Raw genomic sequence first — 20,257 nt, 5'->3', positions numbered from 1 at the left:
TGTAATTATTATTAAAACAAAAATTAAGAGTTCAAAGAAGAAATAGATTTATATTTTATCATTATAGCCCATGGATTATTGAACAACACCTTAATGATAGTATTTTGATATCATATTTTTAAAGAAATTGTGATATTCAAGCATAGAGTTCAAATGTATAGTTATTTAATTTTTATGATGCAGACAAAACTAGTGGATAATTGATACGAAAAAAGGGAAAGAAGTAAGTTTTAAAATGACTTGCTGATATATTGCTCACTAAATATTTAGTTGGTGCTAAGTAACTTTGTCAGAAAGATGATTATAAAATTGTCAGAAAAATATTAAAAGGATTTGTATTTGAGGTAAATGTTTTTGAGCCCTTGTTTTCATTGATTTTCTAAAATTTTTCTGCTAGAATTTTAAATTCTAGACAAAATTTTTATGTAAGAACACAACTGAAGTTTTATTTCTCAAATCTTGTTCACATTTTGCAAACCACCAGAATTTGATTTAAAAGATGGACACAAGAAAGGACATAGATGTTGAGTCCTGTGATCTTTAAGGAATCAGGATGGAGTAGCATCCAGGATATGGATTGGGCATTGATTATGAAACAGTTATATTCTTATATTGCCCCCATTGGAAATTAGAGTTCAAACAAATGTCATTGACAATTAGTAACAGAAAACTGGGATGGATAAATCATTGTAGGGACTGTGGCATTCTATAAGTACTAGTAATTGCAGAAGATAGAATCCAAATTCTAAACTGGCTTAACAAGAACTTTATAAATCATTGGTCCTTTAATCATGAAGTCAATGGAAGGAGCTAGCCTCTGGCTTGGATAGATGCAGCCTTTACTAGTTTCAGCTTTTCCCACTGTAACTACCCCTGGACCCATTATTTCTGCAGAAGAACAGGAAAATCAAATACTATTATTTGGTAGTTGTAGGCATTTACTAATTGCTATGGTCAAAGAAGAGGATGGTAGGATTTGCTAGCCACATAGAATCACATGATTTTTCTTTTTAAGAAATAAGCCATTCTCGAAGACAGCATAGTTTCTAAACAGGAAAAAAAAATATTACCAAGTTTAGCAAATCTTCATGTCTATTATTTTTTAAAATATGACAACATCTGATTTAACTGCGTCATTTCCTCCAACAAGATTACATATTTTGGGTATTGGATGGACAAGCAAACTTTTGTTTAATACAAGACTGAAATTTTTTTTGGTAAGAGTAAATAAAGATTTATATATAAAGAAGATGAAGGGATAGAAATAAAATGTTTAGAATCAGAGAAATTCAAACACCTCAATACCTCAATACCAGGATGCATATGGAATCATCAATTAGTTATCACTTCTGTTGTATTTTTCCTATTATTTAATTTGGTTTACCAGATTAAAAATAGCAACAGTTAGCAATTCAATTTCTTCTCTACTCTGCTGCATAGAATCTTTGAAGAAAGTACTTTAAGTCAAACAGACTCACAGCATAAAAACTGATCTAAAAAAATAAAATTAAATATAGCTCAGTTGGTAGAGTGCTTGTCTCACATGCACAAGGCCCTCAGTTCAATTCTCAGCACCACACACAAAAAAAATCATGTATACATAGCAGATAAATTATATGGATAGCTCTACTTTTTTACATATATAAACATTAGTTGTCAACATTTATGTGTACCACACATCATAGTAAAAACTTTACAGCTTCATCTCATTTATTATCCTCTGTCACACAGTGTGAAGGTAGATTTACCAAATGTCTTCTGTAATCTGGCAATGCTGATCTCTAGCTGAACCTGTACCCATCATTATTTTTTCTAAACTACATTTTCTTAAACATGTTCATGAGATCTTTACTTCAAACACCTATAATTATGTGGCAAAATATTTTTTCAAGGACTACATTCCTATAAATATTTGCTCATATTCACATCTTCCATGTGCACAAACAACCACACATACACATGTTCCTAGGTTCTCTTATTCACACAATTCTACCAAGCTGCTGGTTGACATGTGGCCAGTACAGAAATTGTTTTGAACATAAAAGTATTGACATAAGTGGTTTCTGGGCCAAATTGCTATCAATATGCTTTTCTGGTGTTATCAACATTAATAAAATTTGACTTGTGAATGATTTTAGTTAAACAACATGGTCTTGGCTTGCAGGAGTCATTAACATAACTCATTTTTAATGAAGAGTATCTCATAATTTTCAACTGATTGCATATTTGGAACTCAGGAGTGATAAAAATTACAAGGAGCATGCTATACTTTTTAAAAAGCCACATTAATGAAAAATACAGCTGCCCCAAATTTGTTAGGTTGTCGATCATGTGCATAGCCAAGGTATAGCCAAGAAAAGAGAATAAGCAAATTGGACAGCAAGTTAATCTCTGTTTGAATGTTGAATGTGCTGTACATTTCAAATGTTGATAATAAAATTCTAATTTTCATTTCCAATATTTTAGTCTTATCTTTGGCAACATCTTATTTCTACACAGAAGCTTGGTACTTAGGCCTTAGATTTTTCACATAAACTATTCACCAGTGGCTGGCTTAGAGAGACATGTCATGCAAAGAGCTGTCACTCACAATATGCATTTTAAAGATGAAATAGTTTATTTTGCCCAGGTTTAATTTTTGACTCCAAATAGATATTTGGAGTCTAAAATATTTTTTTTTCTCAACTTGCTAGGGGGTGTTTTAAATTTCAGTCAGCAGAAGTATTATATTAGCATGGACCCATTTGGGTCAATTCATTTTGAGGAAATAATAAATAAGTAAACTATTTGGTTAAAATTTGGAAACAAAACAATTTGTTCTTGTCATCTGGTGGAGCTTAAATTATGAAAAATAGCTCTCTAAACGTTTAACTAATCCAAGAATCTAGTTCGAGGTGGTTGCTGGCTTTATTCCATGATGTTGTGCATAATGCCCTGAAATTTGCTGAAAACCTCTGCGTTTGAATGTGAACTACATTCTAAGATGATGTTTAATAATTTTTATTAAATCATTTAGACAGAAGGATAATAGAGAAATAAGACTCTATAACCTGTGCCTCTGGCAGTTAGCTTATGTGCCACAGTTTTAATGAAAGTATTCAGTGATATTGGGATACCCATGAACTCTCTGGAGGAGGAATTGAGGTAGTTTTGAGTAAGGACAGGCAAGTTTCTCTTTCTCTTTGTATCTCACTGATCAACAGAGGGGGACTGTTTTAAGTGTCCGGAATACTTAATTCTCACTTATTTTGAAAACTGGAGCATTTTAGTTCACGTAGGAGTGTGATCCAAGTATAATAAGGCAATTTTCACATATAGCAGATCAGAATGACTGTCTTAGTTGCATCATCTTCTCGCCACAGATGAGTTGAAGGGTGACAGCTTGGTCCCTGTGGTTAGGTGCAGATATTATTCATCATTGTTTCTTGAACACAGCACAGAGAAGGTCACCAGTGTAATTCTTGTGTGAATGGAATATGGCTCCCTCTGCTGATTCTGTGACCCAGAAACCTTCCTGCACAAAGTCTCGGTGGGATGTAAGAAAGGGGACATGATTAAACAAGGAATTCAGCTGAGACTTTGCCTCTTTTCCTTTAATTCTTCCCACTTAAGGTATTTACTGTATTTATAAAATTTCTCCTCTTATTTTCTTTAGCACAGAGTTCATTTTAACCAAAAGCTCATCTCTATAAAAACATCAGATCATAGAATTTGGTTGATTCAGTGTATAATTCCCCTTCCTAGAATTGTTTTTTATCCCATTCCTTTAACGATTGACTCTGGATGTATTTTGGTAATTCAGCTATTTGAATTACTCTACTGGAGACTGATTTAGTTCAACATTGCAGCACATCTTAATATATATTTTCATGTAGTAGAGAAGATGGCTATTAAAAAAAAAGAAGATGGCTATAAATAAAAATTAGTTTTATTTATAAAAAAATCACCCAATTATGATTTTTCTCAAACTTTAATAACTTCTGAGCCAAATAATTCTGAAACAGTATAAACAAAATCCCAAATAAATCCTTACAATTTTCTGTAAGAACATACGATGAACTGGGGCTGGAAAAATATTTTAAATGGCTGAAAAATCAAATGCTCTATGAAAGTTTGCATTTATTTTAGTGACGTTTTACCCTGGAAGAGCTCTGTATTGATTGAGTAATGCCAGTTTATAGTTTCTTCAAATCCTGATTTCCTATGTCAATTTATCCTTAATGTTTTTCTGTTATGTGTAATAAATGGATAATGTGCATTCTGCATAAGAAAAGTTTGTAGCTTGAAGATGTGAAGGTATATTTATGATAGTGAGGTTAACAAAAATGTTCCTAAACCAAAAGGAGCCTTGTCATGAGACACTGGACATATCCAGTTGCATCCACTGTCTGTCATCTTCTTAACCTGAGCACACACAGTTGATTAAGTGCTTTATCATTTTAATGTTTTCTGTAAAACACATTCATTCTTTTTGCATTTATGTTTTGACCATGTGAGAAATGAACATTGTATTAAGAAAGAGCTATTTTAAAACAGAGATATAAAATACCAGCTACATGAAGGAGTATGGATAGTTTACCGTATAGTATGATTTTATGTCTAATTTAAACATAGATGCACATATATTAATAGTATTATACATATTTTATGTAGTGTATATATATGTGTATATATATACATCCAAATTATATTTAGATATATTTGTGCTATTTGCATTTTTAAGTTGTCTTTAAAAAATCAACTTGTATAATTGTGTCATCCTAAATCCAGAAAGTGCTGTGCGAACTTTAAATAAAATTTGGAATACACCTTTTCGACAACAGTTTTAGCAATATACAGATTCTGAAAGAGAAATTAGGCAACAGAGTTTTGTATAAAATGTATGGTTAAAAAGGAAAAAAAATTAAGAAATTCTCAAAGTTAGATTTTATTAATTTTAATTTTAATTTCAATTGATCTTAACCAAATGAAAATACTGAGATAGAATGGATACTAGCATTTTCTTTTCTATTTGTTTGTTTATTATTTTCTTTTGTAATGGTGGGGATTGAACCCAGGATCACACATACTAGGCAAGTGCTCAACCACTAAGCCACATGCCCAACCCAATAATAGCATTTCTTTATCACACTTGTATCCTCTTCCAACAGCCTATGTATGCGGAACTCTTAATCTTCAGTTTAATAAGTACTCTTCATATGTTCATATACAGAAGAAAAGCTGACCTGTCAGTTTCATCTATTAGTTCTAGCACTGTGAGCCAAGTGTAATCATAGGACAAACCCAGGTTGTCTTATGTAAATGATCTATAGCCATTTTTTTTTTTTTTTTTTTACCTAGGAAGTAAGAGTAGATGCATTTATCTTATGTGCCTTTCTTGGCATAGTGATGTGTGTATAAGTGAATTTGTATCTGTTGAAAAGGTGATGCTGGAGAAGTGCTTGAAATATACTGTTATTTCACCTTGTTTTCTTCATGTTCTAGTTCTGTAAATATAAGCAAGCATTTGGAAGAAAATAAAGTATAAAATGAAGATAAACTTATTCAGTCGTATAACTTTTGTTAGAATCTATATTCTAAACTGAAAATTGCCTCCTAAGTATAAATTACAGAGTTGCAAGTGGGATCAATAAACTAGTAATTAGGTTAGGGTCCCAGGTGAATTTAGATAATTCTCTTGGTTTGTGTATGTGATGAGTTCTGATTTGGTATTTTGACTCTTGACTCCTGTTACAAAATAAGTGGTATAAGAAATATTTCAGGAATTAGAATTTTTGTGCATATTAAAATACTCTAGTTATGTACTTCCTCTTTTTTAAATTTTTTTGATTTTAAGGATTGAACCCAGGTGTGCTTTACCACTGAGCTGTAACTTCAGCCTTTAGGTTTTACATTGAGACAGGGCCTCACTAAGTTATGAGGCTATCCTGGAACTTGCAATCCTCTTGCTTCAGCTTCTTGAGTTGCTGGGATTATAGGCAGGTGCCACCGTGTTCAGTTCTAGCTACTTTATTCTTTACCCAAAAAAAACAAATTAAATAGTACATTATTTTCATGTGTATCTATAAAGTACTAATTTTAAAAAAAACCCTATAAATGAAAAGAAGGAAGAGCAGTAGAATAGATGAAAGGTAACAGGGAGTAGGAGGAGTGGAGAGTAAGGGGTGTACTAGGGATTGAATTGGAGTAAATTATATTTTATGCTAATTATGTCAAAATCAACTCAGATATCATGTATAAATATAATGCTCTAATTTTTTAAAAGGAAAAAAAGCGATTCTAATGAAATTCTAGTCCTTCAGTTTCATTCAGTATTATGAATCATATTTTCTAATATTCATATAGATATTCTTTGTTCTTCAGAGAAAACTATATTTTATTTATCTTGAGTCTCATGGAGTATTTTTCAAATAAAAAGGGCTGGGACTGACTTGTGTATCAAACAAATTGGGAAACAAAGCAAAACATATTTTTTCTCTTAGAGATTTATAAGTACAGTCATGTACTGAAGCTTTGTGGAGTCTTGCCCTCAAGTGACAATTGTTGCTGTTTTCTAATGCCATGACTATTAAATACTTTTTCCATGACATCTATTAATAACCAGCAATTTTTAAAATATACTTTGAGATATATTTACTAAGTTTTCCCAATGTTTTCTTTTCTTAAAAAAAAATCTATATTTTGTGTCTGCTTCTAATATAATTTTAGAATATTGGTGTTGGTGGATATTTAAGAGGTAGAGAAAAAACATTCTTACCGAGTGTTCAGATTACTGCCAAAGACAGGGACTGCATCTACGTCTAGATAAAAAAGGGAAACCAGCATAGGTGTTTTATTCTTGTGGTGCACACACTGGTCTCAGACACAAGAATAGGAATTTAAAGTTTTTCGACAATCATTTTATTCATCCTCCCTTTTCCATTGTCCCTCTGTAGCCCCATTTGTAGCCCTAATTCATATTTATGGTATATTTCTGCAACACTTATGTGCAAATTTGCCCATTCATATTTATTCTTGCTGAAAATCCAATGTCATATCACCTCTTAGATTCAATATGAGAGTTGCAGTGCCTTAAATAAACAGATTTTTTTTTTTTTTGCTATCTAGATCCAGTTGCTTTCTAAATCTCATGAGGAAATTTCTACCAATATTGCATAGATAACACATTTTTCAAGAATCCATTTAATACTGGAGATTTAAATATATTTATGTATGTATTTTTTAAATCATACTTTTAACAGAATATTGGTACGCTGCTTGTATTACCTGCTTCTGAAGTTATCCTGTTTTTTCTTAATATAGGTGTGTGTTTATCCATGATGTCAATAATGCATTTGACACACGATTCCAGTACTATACTGAGGTTTTTTTCTCAAATGCAAGGTGTGCTTTTTTAACACCACTGATATACAGTTTTAATCTGTTCTTATAAACATTGACTGATCTTTATGGATTTCTGTGGAATATACTGAAAAAGGAATATTATGGGAAGTTTATTGTTTAAAACATGCTTAAAATATTTATAGTGTTTGATCCAGTATTCTGTTTTATTCTACTCAGTAAAGCACTCTTCTTTTCTTTCTTGTAGAGCAATGAAGTTGTCTACTACAATGCCAAGGATGATCTTGATGTGAGTATTAAAATTTTTACATTAAGTTCTTAATTAAAATTACTGCATTTAGAGAGCAAATTGAGCTTGGTAGGTTTACTTTTTAAGAAAACATTATACAGCATGAACAAAATTTTAGTTCTAGCAAGGTAATGATGAATTTTAGTGTTTATGTGATTTTTTTTTTTTTGTTGTTGTTTTTACCAGCTGTTACTGGCTTTTTCCTAAGTAGAAATCCATGTGTTTCTCTGGATCTGAACTCCCACTGTACTCTGTCTATATCTCAATGCAGTGCATTGCCTTGAATACTCTGCATCCTATTGGTAATGCTGAATACAAAGATCAGATCCCATTCACCTCTGCTTCCTGGCTCCTGTCACCAGGGCCACCTTACCTCTTTTCTTGTGTGAACTGCCTACATTATTGAGAATGATTTATTTCAACTATAATGTGAAAGATACCCCAGAAGCTCTGTAACTGGCCCTACTGTCCAGTCTTTGAAACATAGTGGTTACATGTTAGGCCTTCCTTCCTTCCTTCCTTCCTTCCTTCCTTCCTTCCTTCCTTCCTTCCTTCCTTCCTTCCTTTCTTTTTCTCCTCTGCTACGTAAGTGCTCTATCACTAAACTATACTGACAGCCTCATCCTTAGGACTTTTTAAATGAATGACTCTAATTGACATTTTCAAATTATTTGTGAAAATGAATTATTTCAGCACTAATGAATTACTTCTAATATTGTCACTTCTGGATAATCATTGAGGAGACATTTTAATTAGATATGGTGGAAATATTTCAAAATTACAAAATAAATTATACATTTAAGTTTTTAAATTTACATGTTTGATCATTTGCAAAAGAATATATCTAGTTACAGTTGTTTATCCAAAAGCATTTGTCATGGCCTTCCTGTATTTTAAGTACTCACCTATGAACTTAGGCTATATCAGTGAACAAAATAAAAATGAATATAATCAAATTATTAGTGTCATTCAGACATTTTTAAAATCTGAATTTAAAAAATGTTCTATACTATTTTATGGCATTTTTTCTCCCAACGACTTAAGGGGAATGTAGAGAAAAAAACAAGTAGAGCTGGTAGTCAAAAAATTTTGGAAAACACAGAAAATATATTTTGCTGAAATGTCACAGCTTCTCAGATTGCACCACTGCTGCTAATACTTCTGAATAATGTAATTAATTGTGCACTAAATTTGCCTGCAGACTGCAAACCATCTTACACAAATTCTCTTAATTCTTACAATAACAATGTGGATGAAATTGTTTTATCTGTAGATGTGGAACTGTTGTTTATAAAGTTATTTTCTTTCCTCTAGATATAGGTAGTTTGTTAGTGATATGTTTTTTCTTATGAAGAGTGCATGTGTCATTTTCATGATGTAGAGGCTTATTATAGATAAGTTGTCAGCTAACACAAAATGTTTTAATAGTATATTGATTGATGTCAAAATAAATACATTTTTAGAGTGTTTATTTCATCATCAAAATTAGTATTTACTATTTGAAAATTATATGGTCATTGCAAATTCATGTAGAATCGTCAGTCTTTCTGGCAGTCTATTATAAATTGCAACTTCTGTTCAACATTTAGTTTGTGGAATTATGATAGATTTTTTAATATGCAAACCTCCAAGTAAGTGTTGCCTCATGATAATGATACTGATACAGCAAATGCATTTTTTTCTGTACTAAAATAAGTTATATTTTTATATCAACAGAGTAGTTTATTTACTTCTCAGATTTGCTTATAAACTAGGAAGTTATTTTTCTTTTACAGAAAGAAATGTGCCATTTTTCTAAGATTCTAATAATCATGCACAAATCTAGACATGACTTTTTAGTAAGTACTACCCCATTTTCAATCACAATACTTCAAAACATACATGCCCAATGGAGGTAGAAAATTGGACAGTTATGTATATAGAACAGTTGAATTGTACACAGTGTTTTCTTGCATAGTTTACCTACAGAAATATTCATTTAGATATTCAAATAACAGTCTGAGAAATGAAGTCATGGAAGTGAACTTATTGAACATATGATGTGTTTTTGTCTTTTCTCATCTAAAAAATATGGATAATACTACTGTGAGTTAGAATTTTGTGTATAAAAATTATACATTCTCTTTTCTTAGGCCCAAGATGAAATGTAGAAAAGTTAATCAAAACTTGAATAGGAAATGTCACCTTTTAAATTTCAAACTTAAAAATTTTGGCAAGCATTTGTAAAATTTTTCAATGTTTTTTATACAAATAGTAAGAATGCCAAAATAATTTGTAAACTATTATTTAATAAGAACTAGATTAGGAATTGGAGACTAATTCATGTACTAGAATAGTCTTAAAACTGTGTCTGCCCATAGGCATTAAATTTTTATAATACTTGACTATTTTTTTCCATCCAAAGCAAGATACGGCAGTGCAGATGATCTCTAAAGTTCACTCCAGTATTAAACATTCTGAGTTCAAGGGCTAAGAGGGCAACTTACAGTCATGCAAGCCCTGAGGTCCTTATTTTAGTTTTCTGCTGTCCTATTCAATGTTTATTGTCAACACTGATGCTCCTATGTCTACAATGTTTTTTTATTATTATTATTATTTTGTTTTTGTTTTTTTGAAATTTTGTTTTTATTTGCATTTTGGATAATGAGGAGGTAAGTGGGAAGGAAGGACAAGTCCTTTGCCTTCAAGAGCATGCTCTGGAGGTTGCACCTCGACACTTCTTTCTGCACCCTCTACAACTTAGTGACCATATAATAGCAAGAGGATGTAGGCGATAATTTTCCCCCACTTGGATGGGCATGGATACCCAAATAAAATATAGAGGTTTGTTACTTAAGGGAGAAGGGGTGCGGGTGGTAGTGATTGGAAGATACTTACCAGTTTCTGTACATACCGTCAATTTGCTTTTCCTGAGATATTTAAGCAAATGCTAACACTTCACTCACTCATCTAAATGACTTTTGTCATTTAAACATATTAAAATCTTTAATTAGAGAAAAAATTCTCTTACCTTAAAATAGATTTTATACATTTTCTAATTTCTCCCACTTCACGTTTTGATCACTATGATCAAACTGTTTTCTGAAATTTATTTATTTTACAGTGAAAAGTATTTAAATTTCATAAGGAAATGTTGCACTTGATATTCTACTTCAGGATTTTCTGTGTTTACAATTATTTTCAAAGGTTATTACTTATCTGAAGAAGTGGGACTTACATGAATGATGAAGTTGATTTGTTCTCACCAAAACTTTTGCCATGTAGGCAAGTTTAATTGGCTGCTCTAATCCTAGATTTGTATGTGTATTGTTTGATGTTTTTATATTTCAGGTGTTCACAAATCATAATGCCATCACATAGGTTTAGTTTGATTTTGGCTCATCATCCCTGTTCTTCATCCTGGGTTTTCTGCTTATGTATTTAGTTGTGTACTTTTATTTTTCCCGATTATATAATGTTATATCCTTTATTAAAAATTGGTGATTTAAGAGTGTATAATGTGAATGTATCATCTCATAAATGAAAATCTAACATCTAACTAAGCAATGGAACTAATTGGAATACTAAATATTGAGACAATATTGTCAATTAGTAAATTTGACCTTAGTATAGTTCAGTGGTGATATAAGTATCAGAGAACAAAATTTTATTGAAAATGTTATGCCACCTGAAGTAGACTAAAAGATTATAAATCCTGAGTTTTTTTTTTTTTTTGTATTTTGTTTTTACTGTTTTACTTTCCCCAAGAATTTTGCATTAGTAGAATCTAATTTATTTTACAACTCCCATGACTAGGAGAATATCTATCATTGTCTCCATACCTTTACATAAAGCATTTCCTTTCCTTCTCTAAGACCATCATCCAAGTTTAGACCCTGTTCTCAAATATGTATATTTGAGTTAGCAAAATAATGTAATATTTCTACTTTTTATATCTATCTTTAATTGCATAATTATTATTAATATGTAAATATACCTAAACATTATATTTATAATCCTTCCGTTGTCTAGAACTTAAAATAATTTATTTCTGACTTTGTATGGTATTTAAGACCCTGCAAAAAGTTCACTAGAATCTTTCCTAAGCAGATCCAACTTTTGGTGCAGAAATGGTTTTTTATGCTTGGAGGCACAATTGATCTTTGTAAGTTATTCCCTTGTGATCTCTCTGTACCAATTAAGTTTCCTGAGGGCATTTCTTGTGTATTCACAGCAGCTGACATAGCTCTTATACTGTCTAACACATGGTAGCCACCCAGTAAAGTTTTATTTCTCAACAAATCAGTGAGTTGAAGTTGAAGTTTGAATTTGCATGTTGTGAAATAGCTTAAGAATATCTTCTCTCCTGCAGACCTTGTTTTGTTTTAAGTATTGATTTTCATTACCACCACCAACCTCAGCCCAGACCTGTGAGGGGCTCTGCAGTTTAGAGGATTGGAATTTAAACATACCCTTTGAAGAAAATACTTGCCCTTAATGAATGACAATTGTTGGCCAAGAACTGTATCAAATGTTTTATATCATTCTTTGATTTCTAGTTATAGTATGAAAAGGCAAGCAGCAAGGATGAATGCTTGGGCAAAAAAAAAAAAAAACAAAAAACCTCAAACCAAAACAACCAAGGGTATCATCTGTCCCTTTCCCAGTCCTGAATTAGGTAGCTGTTTCTTCATTTTAGACTAATAAAACAGGAAATATTCAAGGGGTGGAATACACAAAAGATTTAGTAAACTAGAAATGGCATATGTAGCATTAAAGACACAGAGCCAAGGGCTGGGGTTGTGGCTCAGTGGTAGAGAGCTTGCCTAGCATGTGTGAGGCACTGGGTTTGATTCTCAGTGCCGCATATAAATAAAATGAATAAAATAAAAGTCCAACAACATCTAAAAAAATTCTTTTTAAAAAAAGCATTAAAAAAAGACACAGAGCCATGATAGTCTCTGAGATACTTACTTCAGCTACTTCAGTAAAAAAGAAAAACAACATTAAATATATTCTTGCTGCCCCAAGTGATTGAGCAAGTGATTTATAAAAATCCAACATATCAACAAAAACTGCTAAAACAAAATTCTCTTTGGAAGAAGGAATTCCACAGTGTGAATTATTCATCAGCGATGCTTAGAGCAAACTTGAGAAATTCTTCCAAAATGTCAAAAAGAAAAATTATGGGAAGAAAGATAATAAATCTGGAGGTCAAAATGCCAAGATATAAACCATAAATCATGTATTCACAAAGATCCAGTCAGCATTTGGATTAGAAAGAATCATTACAGATTTAATGAAATACAACATTTGGGCCTACAAAGATATACATGTGTAATTGTAGATTTTGAGGGCCTACTGCAGATAGGCAAAGATTTTTAAAAGTCAAGAACATTTATACCAAAAACTTGCTAAAGTATATCCAAGAAGAGATCTCTAGTAGGCAGCTAAATATTTAGTGTGGTTGCTTAGGAGAGTGGCCTAGAATAGAGTTTTATGTTTAGCTTATGAGTGGAATTTGAAAATAAGTGGCTGAAATTTCCCCAACAAGTGTGAAGCTATATATATATAGCAAGGCCAGATTCAACTGCAGATATAATTTGGTGTGCTGAAATAATGTTTAAAACAAAGTAAATATACCTTTTCATGTGGCACATTCTCCAGATTGTCAAAATCCCACCTCTCCCTATTGTCTTATTCTCAGCCTGCTTCACACATCTACACAACATAAAAATAATAAAATAAATAAGGTAAGATGACTTAAGATTCTGCAGGGAAGATGTGGGTGGGGTTGGGGAGTTTAGGATGAAAGTAACTTGGGAATAAAGACTAGCTTTCATAATATATGTAAATCACGCAAAAAGGCCATGAGTTTAGTACATGTTGGAATAAGGATTAAATTTAGAGCCTTCTGTTTCTACTGCTATTCTATATGTATTATGCTGGTGTGTCACCCAGTTCATATAATGAAAGATATGCTGAAGTATAATCTATTGCTTTTGTTCATTAAAATGATGATACATGACCTCACTGAAAGGTAAAACAAGTATTTAAAGGTTATCAAATTACTCCTTTGGACTCTAACCCTCTTATCCTTCAGGATGGAAATTCTTCAAGGACTTAGGTTTAAGATAATTCCTCAATTATACATTTTATAATGTCTACATCCCTCTACTTAGATTAGTGCTATTTCTATTCATCTTGTGGCAATAAAATAAATGCTTACAACCAGATTGATTAAAAGTAGGGGCTGAAATAAGAGTTAGGATTAATATCTCTTTAGGAATGTATATTATGTTAAAAATTATAGTGGTACTCATTGAAAAAAAATTCCTCTTGACATAAAAATGAAAGTATAACTGAACTAAGCTGTTTGGTGAGCTATAATTCTCATAGAAGGCTTGAAAGCACATATAACCTTACTGGAAATTTAGCACAATCTTTAGTGTGTCTGCTTAACCTGTGGAAGGTAATGTCAACATAGTTACTCTTCTACTTACCTGAATACGATGTCTTATAATTTTTCTAATAAAACTCTAAGTGTTCCTCAAAAAGCAGTTCAAACACCTTCTTGAAGCCTTGTGCAGGTTTCCTAGGTGGCCAATGGCATTCCTTCCAATGGGTATTCTTAGTAACTTGTACATGTTACTGGGTTTAATGGTACAATGCTATAACTACAGTCATATATATTAGCTGTTTGAGGCAGACATCTTATTAATTTTGTCTCTTTCATATTATTTAATATTTATTGAGATAATGCTCATTAAACATGTGTTTCAATGCTAACATTATTTTAATAGTGTTTGTAAAAATGTGTACTTCTTAAACAGTTGCCATATTTGCAAAGTAAGTAAGAAAGCCCTTCTAAGCATGGAGGCATGAAAATTATTTTGTTTCAAGGTTGGTGAAAACATAGTTAAGGGAAGAAATGCCAAGATAACTTTTAATATGTACTATATTTCAATAAAATTTTAAGATAAATATTTATTTTCTTTTGGCCATGTGATGGGACTGGCCACAAAGATGGTAGTATTAGTAGAAAGTATTTGCTCATCTTCCCTTATATTTCCCCTCCTCTCCTTGGTCCCCAGAAAGAGCCATGGGGATTAAGAGATACATCAAAGCAGACTGTGGTTTCTTCTATGTTCAAAGCTGGTTCCAGCAAGAGAATAAATAGCAGAATTAGAATATGTGTCTGCAATTACTGGTATAAGGATCTGGATTTTTTGGTTTGAAGTCTACATTTTTATGATTATTTGTAAATGAAATTTGAACTCAGGCTTATTATATTACTCCATCAAAAGTAAAGTTCTGTCCCATGCTCTATGTAACTAGGTTAGGTAGTAGTTTTGTTGGGTTTTATTTCTAAAGAGGCTATATCATTAAAATATGTCTCATGTTTCAATAAAAATATTTCCATATTTTTTGTCAGGAAAGATGTTTTAAATATACATAAAAGGGAATAGTATAATGAATTTCCATAACTCCTTCATCTATTTTTGCTTAAATAGTTTATACTTCTATAGGCAACTCTTTTTTTTTTCTTGTAAACAACAGCAAATTTAGAGTACCTGTATACATTGTAAGAAGGATTAGAGGGCAGTGGAGTGTTATGGGCAGGAGATTGTCCCTGAACTGCTCTGCCCAGTTTTGCATCTGAGCTCTGCCATTTTCTGGCTAGATGATATTGGCAAGGTCATATACTGTGTTTTTCACTCAATTGGTATGTATAGATGCTAGCAGTATGAATCTACTAGAGTTATTGAAAAAATTAGTTATGGCATATAAAGCATTTAGAACCTTTCTTGGTTCTAGTGTATAATCCAGAACTGTTAATGAATGTCATTTCAAAATTATTGTTATTACAGTTAACTTAAGATTTACATGAAGTGGTTTAAGTACTGAGTAGATTTGTGTGTGTAAATATGTAAATAATGAAAGGGTATTAGATTGATATGTATTTTATTTTGTTATGAATGTGATGCAAGCATGTGCGTAACTTAAGACAGTGCACATACAAAATAAAAAAATCATAGTTGAATCTTCTAAAACACTTATAAAAATATGTAAACACAATGCAGCTGTTTATCTTGAAGTTTAATTTTAGAGTTTACATATTGAAACTATAAAGAAAAATGTCAAAATAAAATTTAAAAACTACAAATGAAATAACTATATTTGAAAATCTGCATTTAAATTCTCTGTAGTTTGGAAATTTATTTAGGTTTTTCATTTTAAGTTTTTAGTAACATTTGTTCCAATGAATCTTTAAGGTCCCTGAAGATTATCAAAGCAAATTCCCCAGGCTTGAGTTATCCAGCAAGCTACACTATTTTCTTAATTCCCAAAGTAAGCAAAAAAGAAATCAGATCTCTACAAACCCTTATTAACCTAATTCTAAGATCTATGTTTCTGACTAAAATCCAAACGAAAGAAGTTCAACTTGGAATTCTTATGTCAGTAAATTCACTTGATTTATTTGTTGTATTTTTTGGTATTGATTATGTTAAAAATTTGACCTGTCTGGGACATTTGGCTAGTCTGCTGAATTCCCTTACATATTTATGTTGCTATTTATTTTCCTTTTAGATGAGTCTTGTCCATTTTAAAATTAATTCTAAGATAGTGTCCTACCTAAATGTCTTTTTAAAAGCCTAATATTTTATGATTTTATTTTATAGAAAGAAATAAACTTGATTCTAGAATGATGTGGTAGGGATGAACTTGTAGGGATATGCCCTATACAGCAATACAATATACTCTAATTAAGAAAAAAATCGAAGACCAGGTTTATTTTCCAGTGTGTTTTTTAAGTGTCTTATAATATGCAGTCTTTATTTTTCAGGTTCCAATATTGACTGATATGGAATGCTCCAGTAGATGATGGCATAGAGATAGAATATTAATTACTTATGTATGATAGTTGATTTATTCTGTGTTTCCTATATTCATGCACTTAAAATAAATGATTTAGTTGTATTGGATGCAGTATGTTTGGATTAAGTAATAGCTAAATTTTATATGCTTATTCTATACCACATAGTAAATGCTTTGTATGCTGTTTATGAAATAAAATTCACAGTAAGTCTTTGGGGCACACACTGTTGTTATTTTAATATTTTTCAGGTAAAGAGAGTAAAATTTAGTGAGCTTAAGTTACTTGTTTTGAATCATACATTTGATATTAGACAGAATAGTGAATTGAATGCAATGCAGTCAGTACTGGTATTTTAAATCTTATTTTTAACTATTACATAAAAACAAAATTATAAATATTAATGTGATAACACATCTACAGTTTGAAGGTGAAAGTCAGAGGAAAAATATCACTCACATGACTGCATAAACAAGCAGGGGTTTCCATCCTCATATCAAATAAAGTGGACTTCAAGATAAAGTTAATCAGAAGGGATAAAGAAGGACATTTCATTCTGCTTAAGGAAATCCTACATCAACAAGACAATAATTGTAAATATATATGCCCCAAACAATGGAGCATATACATACATCAAACAAACCCTTCTCAATCTCAAGAATCAAATAGACCACAACACAATAATAATGACTTTAACATACCTATCTCACCCCTGGATAGATCTTCCAAACAAAAACTAAACAAAGAAACTACAGAACTAAATAATACAATTAATAATTTAGGCTTAATGGCCATATATAGAGTATTCCATCCATTATCAAGCAAATACACTTTCTTCTCAGCACCACATGAATTCTTCTCTAGAATAGACCATATGTTATGCTATAAAGTAACTCTTTGCAAATACAAAAAAATAGAAATACTACCCTGCATTCTATCAGATTATAATGAAATGAAACTAGAAATCAATGATAAAATTAAAAAAAAAATAGAAGCTACTCCAACACCAGGAGACTAAATAACATGCTATTGAATGATGAATGGATAGCGAAAGAAACAAGGGAGGAAATAAAAAAAAAAACCTTAGAGGAAATGAGAATACCAACACAACATATCAAAAATCTCTGGGCCACTATGAAGGCAGCAGTAAGAGGAAAGTTCAGTGTGTTGAGCTCATTCATTAAAAGAATGAAAAAAAAATCAACAAATGAATGACCTAACATTACATCTCAAAGCCCTAGAAAAAGAACAATTCAATACCAAAACAATAGAAGACATGAAATAATTAAAATCAGACCTGAAATCAATGAAATTGAAACAAAAGAAACAATTCCAAAAAAAAATGAAAAGGTGATTCTTTCAAAAAATATTTAAAATTGATAAACACTAAGCTACACTAATGAAGAGAAAGAGAGAGAAAACTCAGATTACTAAAATTTATGATGAGAAAGGAAATATCACGATGTACACTATTAAAATAGTGTAATTAAAATGGATAATTAGAAACTATTCTGAAAATTTATACTTATAAAATATAAAATCTTGAAGACACCGACAAATTTCTAGAGACATATGATCTACCCAAACTGAATCAGGAGGACATACACAATTTAAACATATCAATTTCAAGCAGTAAAATAGAAGACTCCATCAAAACCTTACCAACCAAGAAAATCCTAGGACCAGTTGGATTCCCAGCTGAGTTCTACAAGACCTTCAAAGAAGAATTAACATCAATACTCCTCAAATTATTGCATGAAATAGGAAAGAAGGGAACCCTTCCAAACTCATTCTATGAGACTAGTACATTGCGTTTTTGAGGCTGCCTTCAAAAATTGTTCCTCATATTGATTTTAATGCTTTACACTCTTGGGTATTTGCTTTCTTGGCAAAGATTGTTTAAACCTTGGTTCTGAGTTGTTCTAGATTAGTGGCATTTATGGTAAGATCTCAGGATCTTAGAGACAGGTTTTTGACTAGTTCTCAGTTGTATGACTTTAGCCAATCTTTGCCTCAGATATCAAGGAGATAGACACATTTTCTTTTGCAAAGGTTTTTTTTTTTTTTTTTTTTTTTTTAACCTGAACAGTGTTTTTAAAAGTGTTGTCTATCATAATATTATTTTTAAAATTTTTCTTTGAAGTAGTATTGCATCCTTTATATATATTCTTTTTTAATGTAGTGTATGTTGCTACATGGCTTTCTTAGAGAGTGCTATATTGAATTTTTAGATGCTCTGAAATCCCATAGAGCTTTTCACAATGTATTGGTAGAAACATCCTATTAGAGTGATCCCAAAATATAGGCTGTAAATTTAGACAGAGCATAGACATATATGTGATAGCACATTGCATTCTGATGCTAGTCATTTGAAAATTGCATATGGCATATGAAATTTCAATTATCCTCTAACACTTCTTTTCCATAGTACTCACCATATTACAACTCTAATGGTTCCTCTTTTTACTCTGTGCTAGGTTCTGTGATAACCAATTTGCAGCCATTTATCCACCACACAAACTAAAAATAAGTCAATTTCATTTCAGGAATATACTCAGGTTCTATGTTGCAACTTTTAATTTAATGTTATCACAATAATCCTCATCAGAAACCTCCAAAGATGTATTTGAAGAATGCCTATTTTTGCCTTTTAAATTTAATAAAGTAGATATTGCAGTGAGTAGTGAGTAGTATCTTTTTTGACCTGGTTTAGTTCAGAGTTATGTGTGTCATATTCATACTTACCTTTAACTAAGTCTAATCTTTAGAAAATATTTGATTTTTTTCTTAGTATTACCTACAATTAACTTTTTTAGCTCATTGTCTTTGTGTCATAGAATTGTTTCAGTTGCTTTCTGTTCCCTTCCTTTCCCCAAAGTCTGCTTTTGATAGACTATTAATTTCTTCTTTTTATATATCATAATCATTAGTAGAGGAATATGTGGAGACTTAACAGTGGATCTAATTTCTAAGAACTAGAGTTATTCAATGTTCTTTTGATCACTGGTGTGATAAATATACATTTCATGTTAATTTCAAAATACTCTTTTCTTAGTATGTTAAATGAATTGCCTCTGAAGAAATAATGCTATAGATTTTCTGCAAGGCAAATATAAGGAGTTGTAATATTTCAATTACCTAAAGAATGGGAAAAATCTTCTAAATCCATAAAAAATAATATTTTTATTACGTTAAGCATGATTAGCCACACTTACGTATTTTTGCAAGGATATTATGGCATTAAATTCACCATTTAATTTTTTAAATTTTCTTACTGTTAAGCTTCCATAAAGTGAAGGTAAAATAATTTTATTTAAATCCTTAGTGTATATTTATTCAGTGTCACTAAATGTATATTTCCTTTTTGGATCTATCCTTCTATTGACCACTTCTATAGTCAAGGCATCCTCAAGGAGAAAATAGCAACTTGAACCAATTAAAGTGTTGTCACTGTACTAGGTTGTTTAATATTCAACCTAGCCTTACTACTGAAGTAGAATAGCTCTGATTAGATGAAGAATCCACCTTTATTTCTTTCTGTTCATCTTTAATTAGGCATGGTCAGCTCTGCTGCTCCATTCTTATGTCTTCATTTCTCATCGATCCAAACAATTTACTAAAAAGTACACTTTTCTCTATAGGAGTCAGAACGTGTAGAACTCCTGAACTAGTGGGCCAATCCTGGATTCTCAAATGCCACTGGTGCACTAGTGGTTATGGAAGCCACTTTACTTTTTAATCCATATTCTTAATAACAGTATGCCACTATG

The 20,257-nt window shown here is 31.3% G+C and overlaps 1 protein-coding gene across 9 annotated transcripts in view; it reads left to right on the top strand.

Annotated features, from left to right (window-relative positions):
* Positions 1–20,257, top strand: part of Cacna2d1 (calcium voltage-gated channel auxiliary subunit alpha2delta 1) — a 444,702-nt gene that overhangs the window by 252,686 nt on the left and 171,759 nt on the right. For all 9 annotated transcript variants that reach the window (XM_048786232.1, XM_048786240.1, XM_048786238.1 and 6 more), the window contains exon 5: positions 7,589–7,630. In XM_048786232.1, coding sequence (XP_048642189.1) covers positions 7,589–7,630 — 42 coding nt within the window. The remainder of the gene's footprint in view (positions 1–7,588; positions 7,631–20,257) is intronic.

This window comes from Marmota marmota, unplaced genomic scaffold, assembly GCF_001458135.2.
Source record: "Marmota marmota marmota unplaced genomic scaffold, marMar, whole genome shotgun sequence".
Lineage (NCBI taxonomy): Eukaryota > Metazoa > Chordata > Mammalia > Rodentia > Sciuridae > Marmota > Marmota marmota.
Note: the sequence above shows the minus strand (reverse complement) of the source record. Positions and strands in the feature narration are given on the sequence as shown.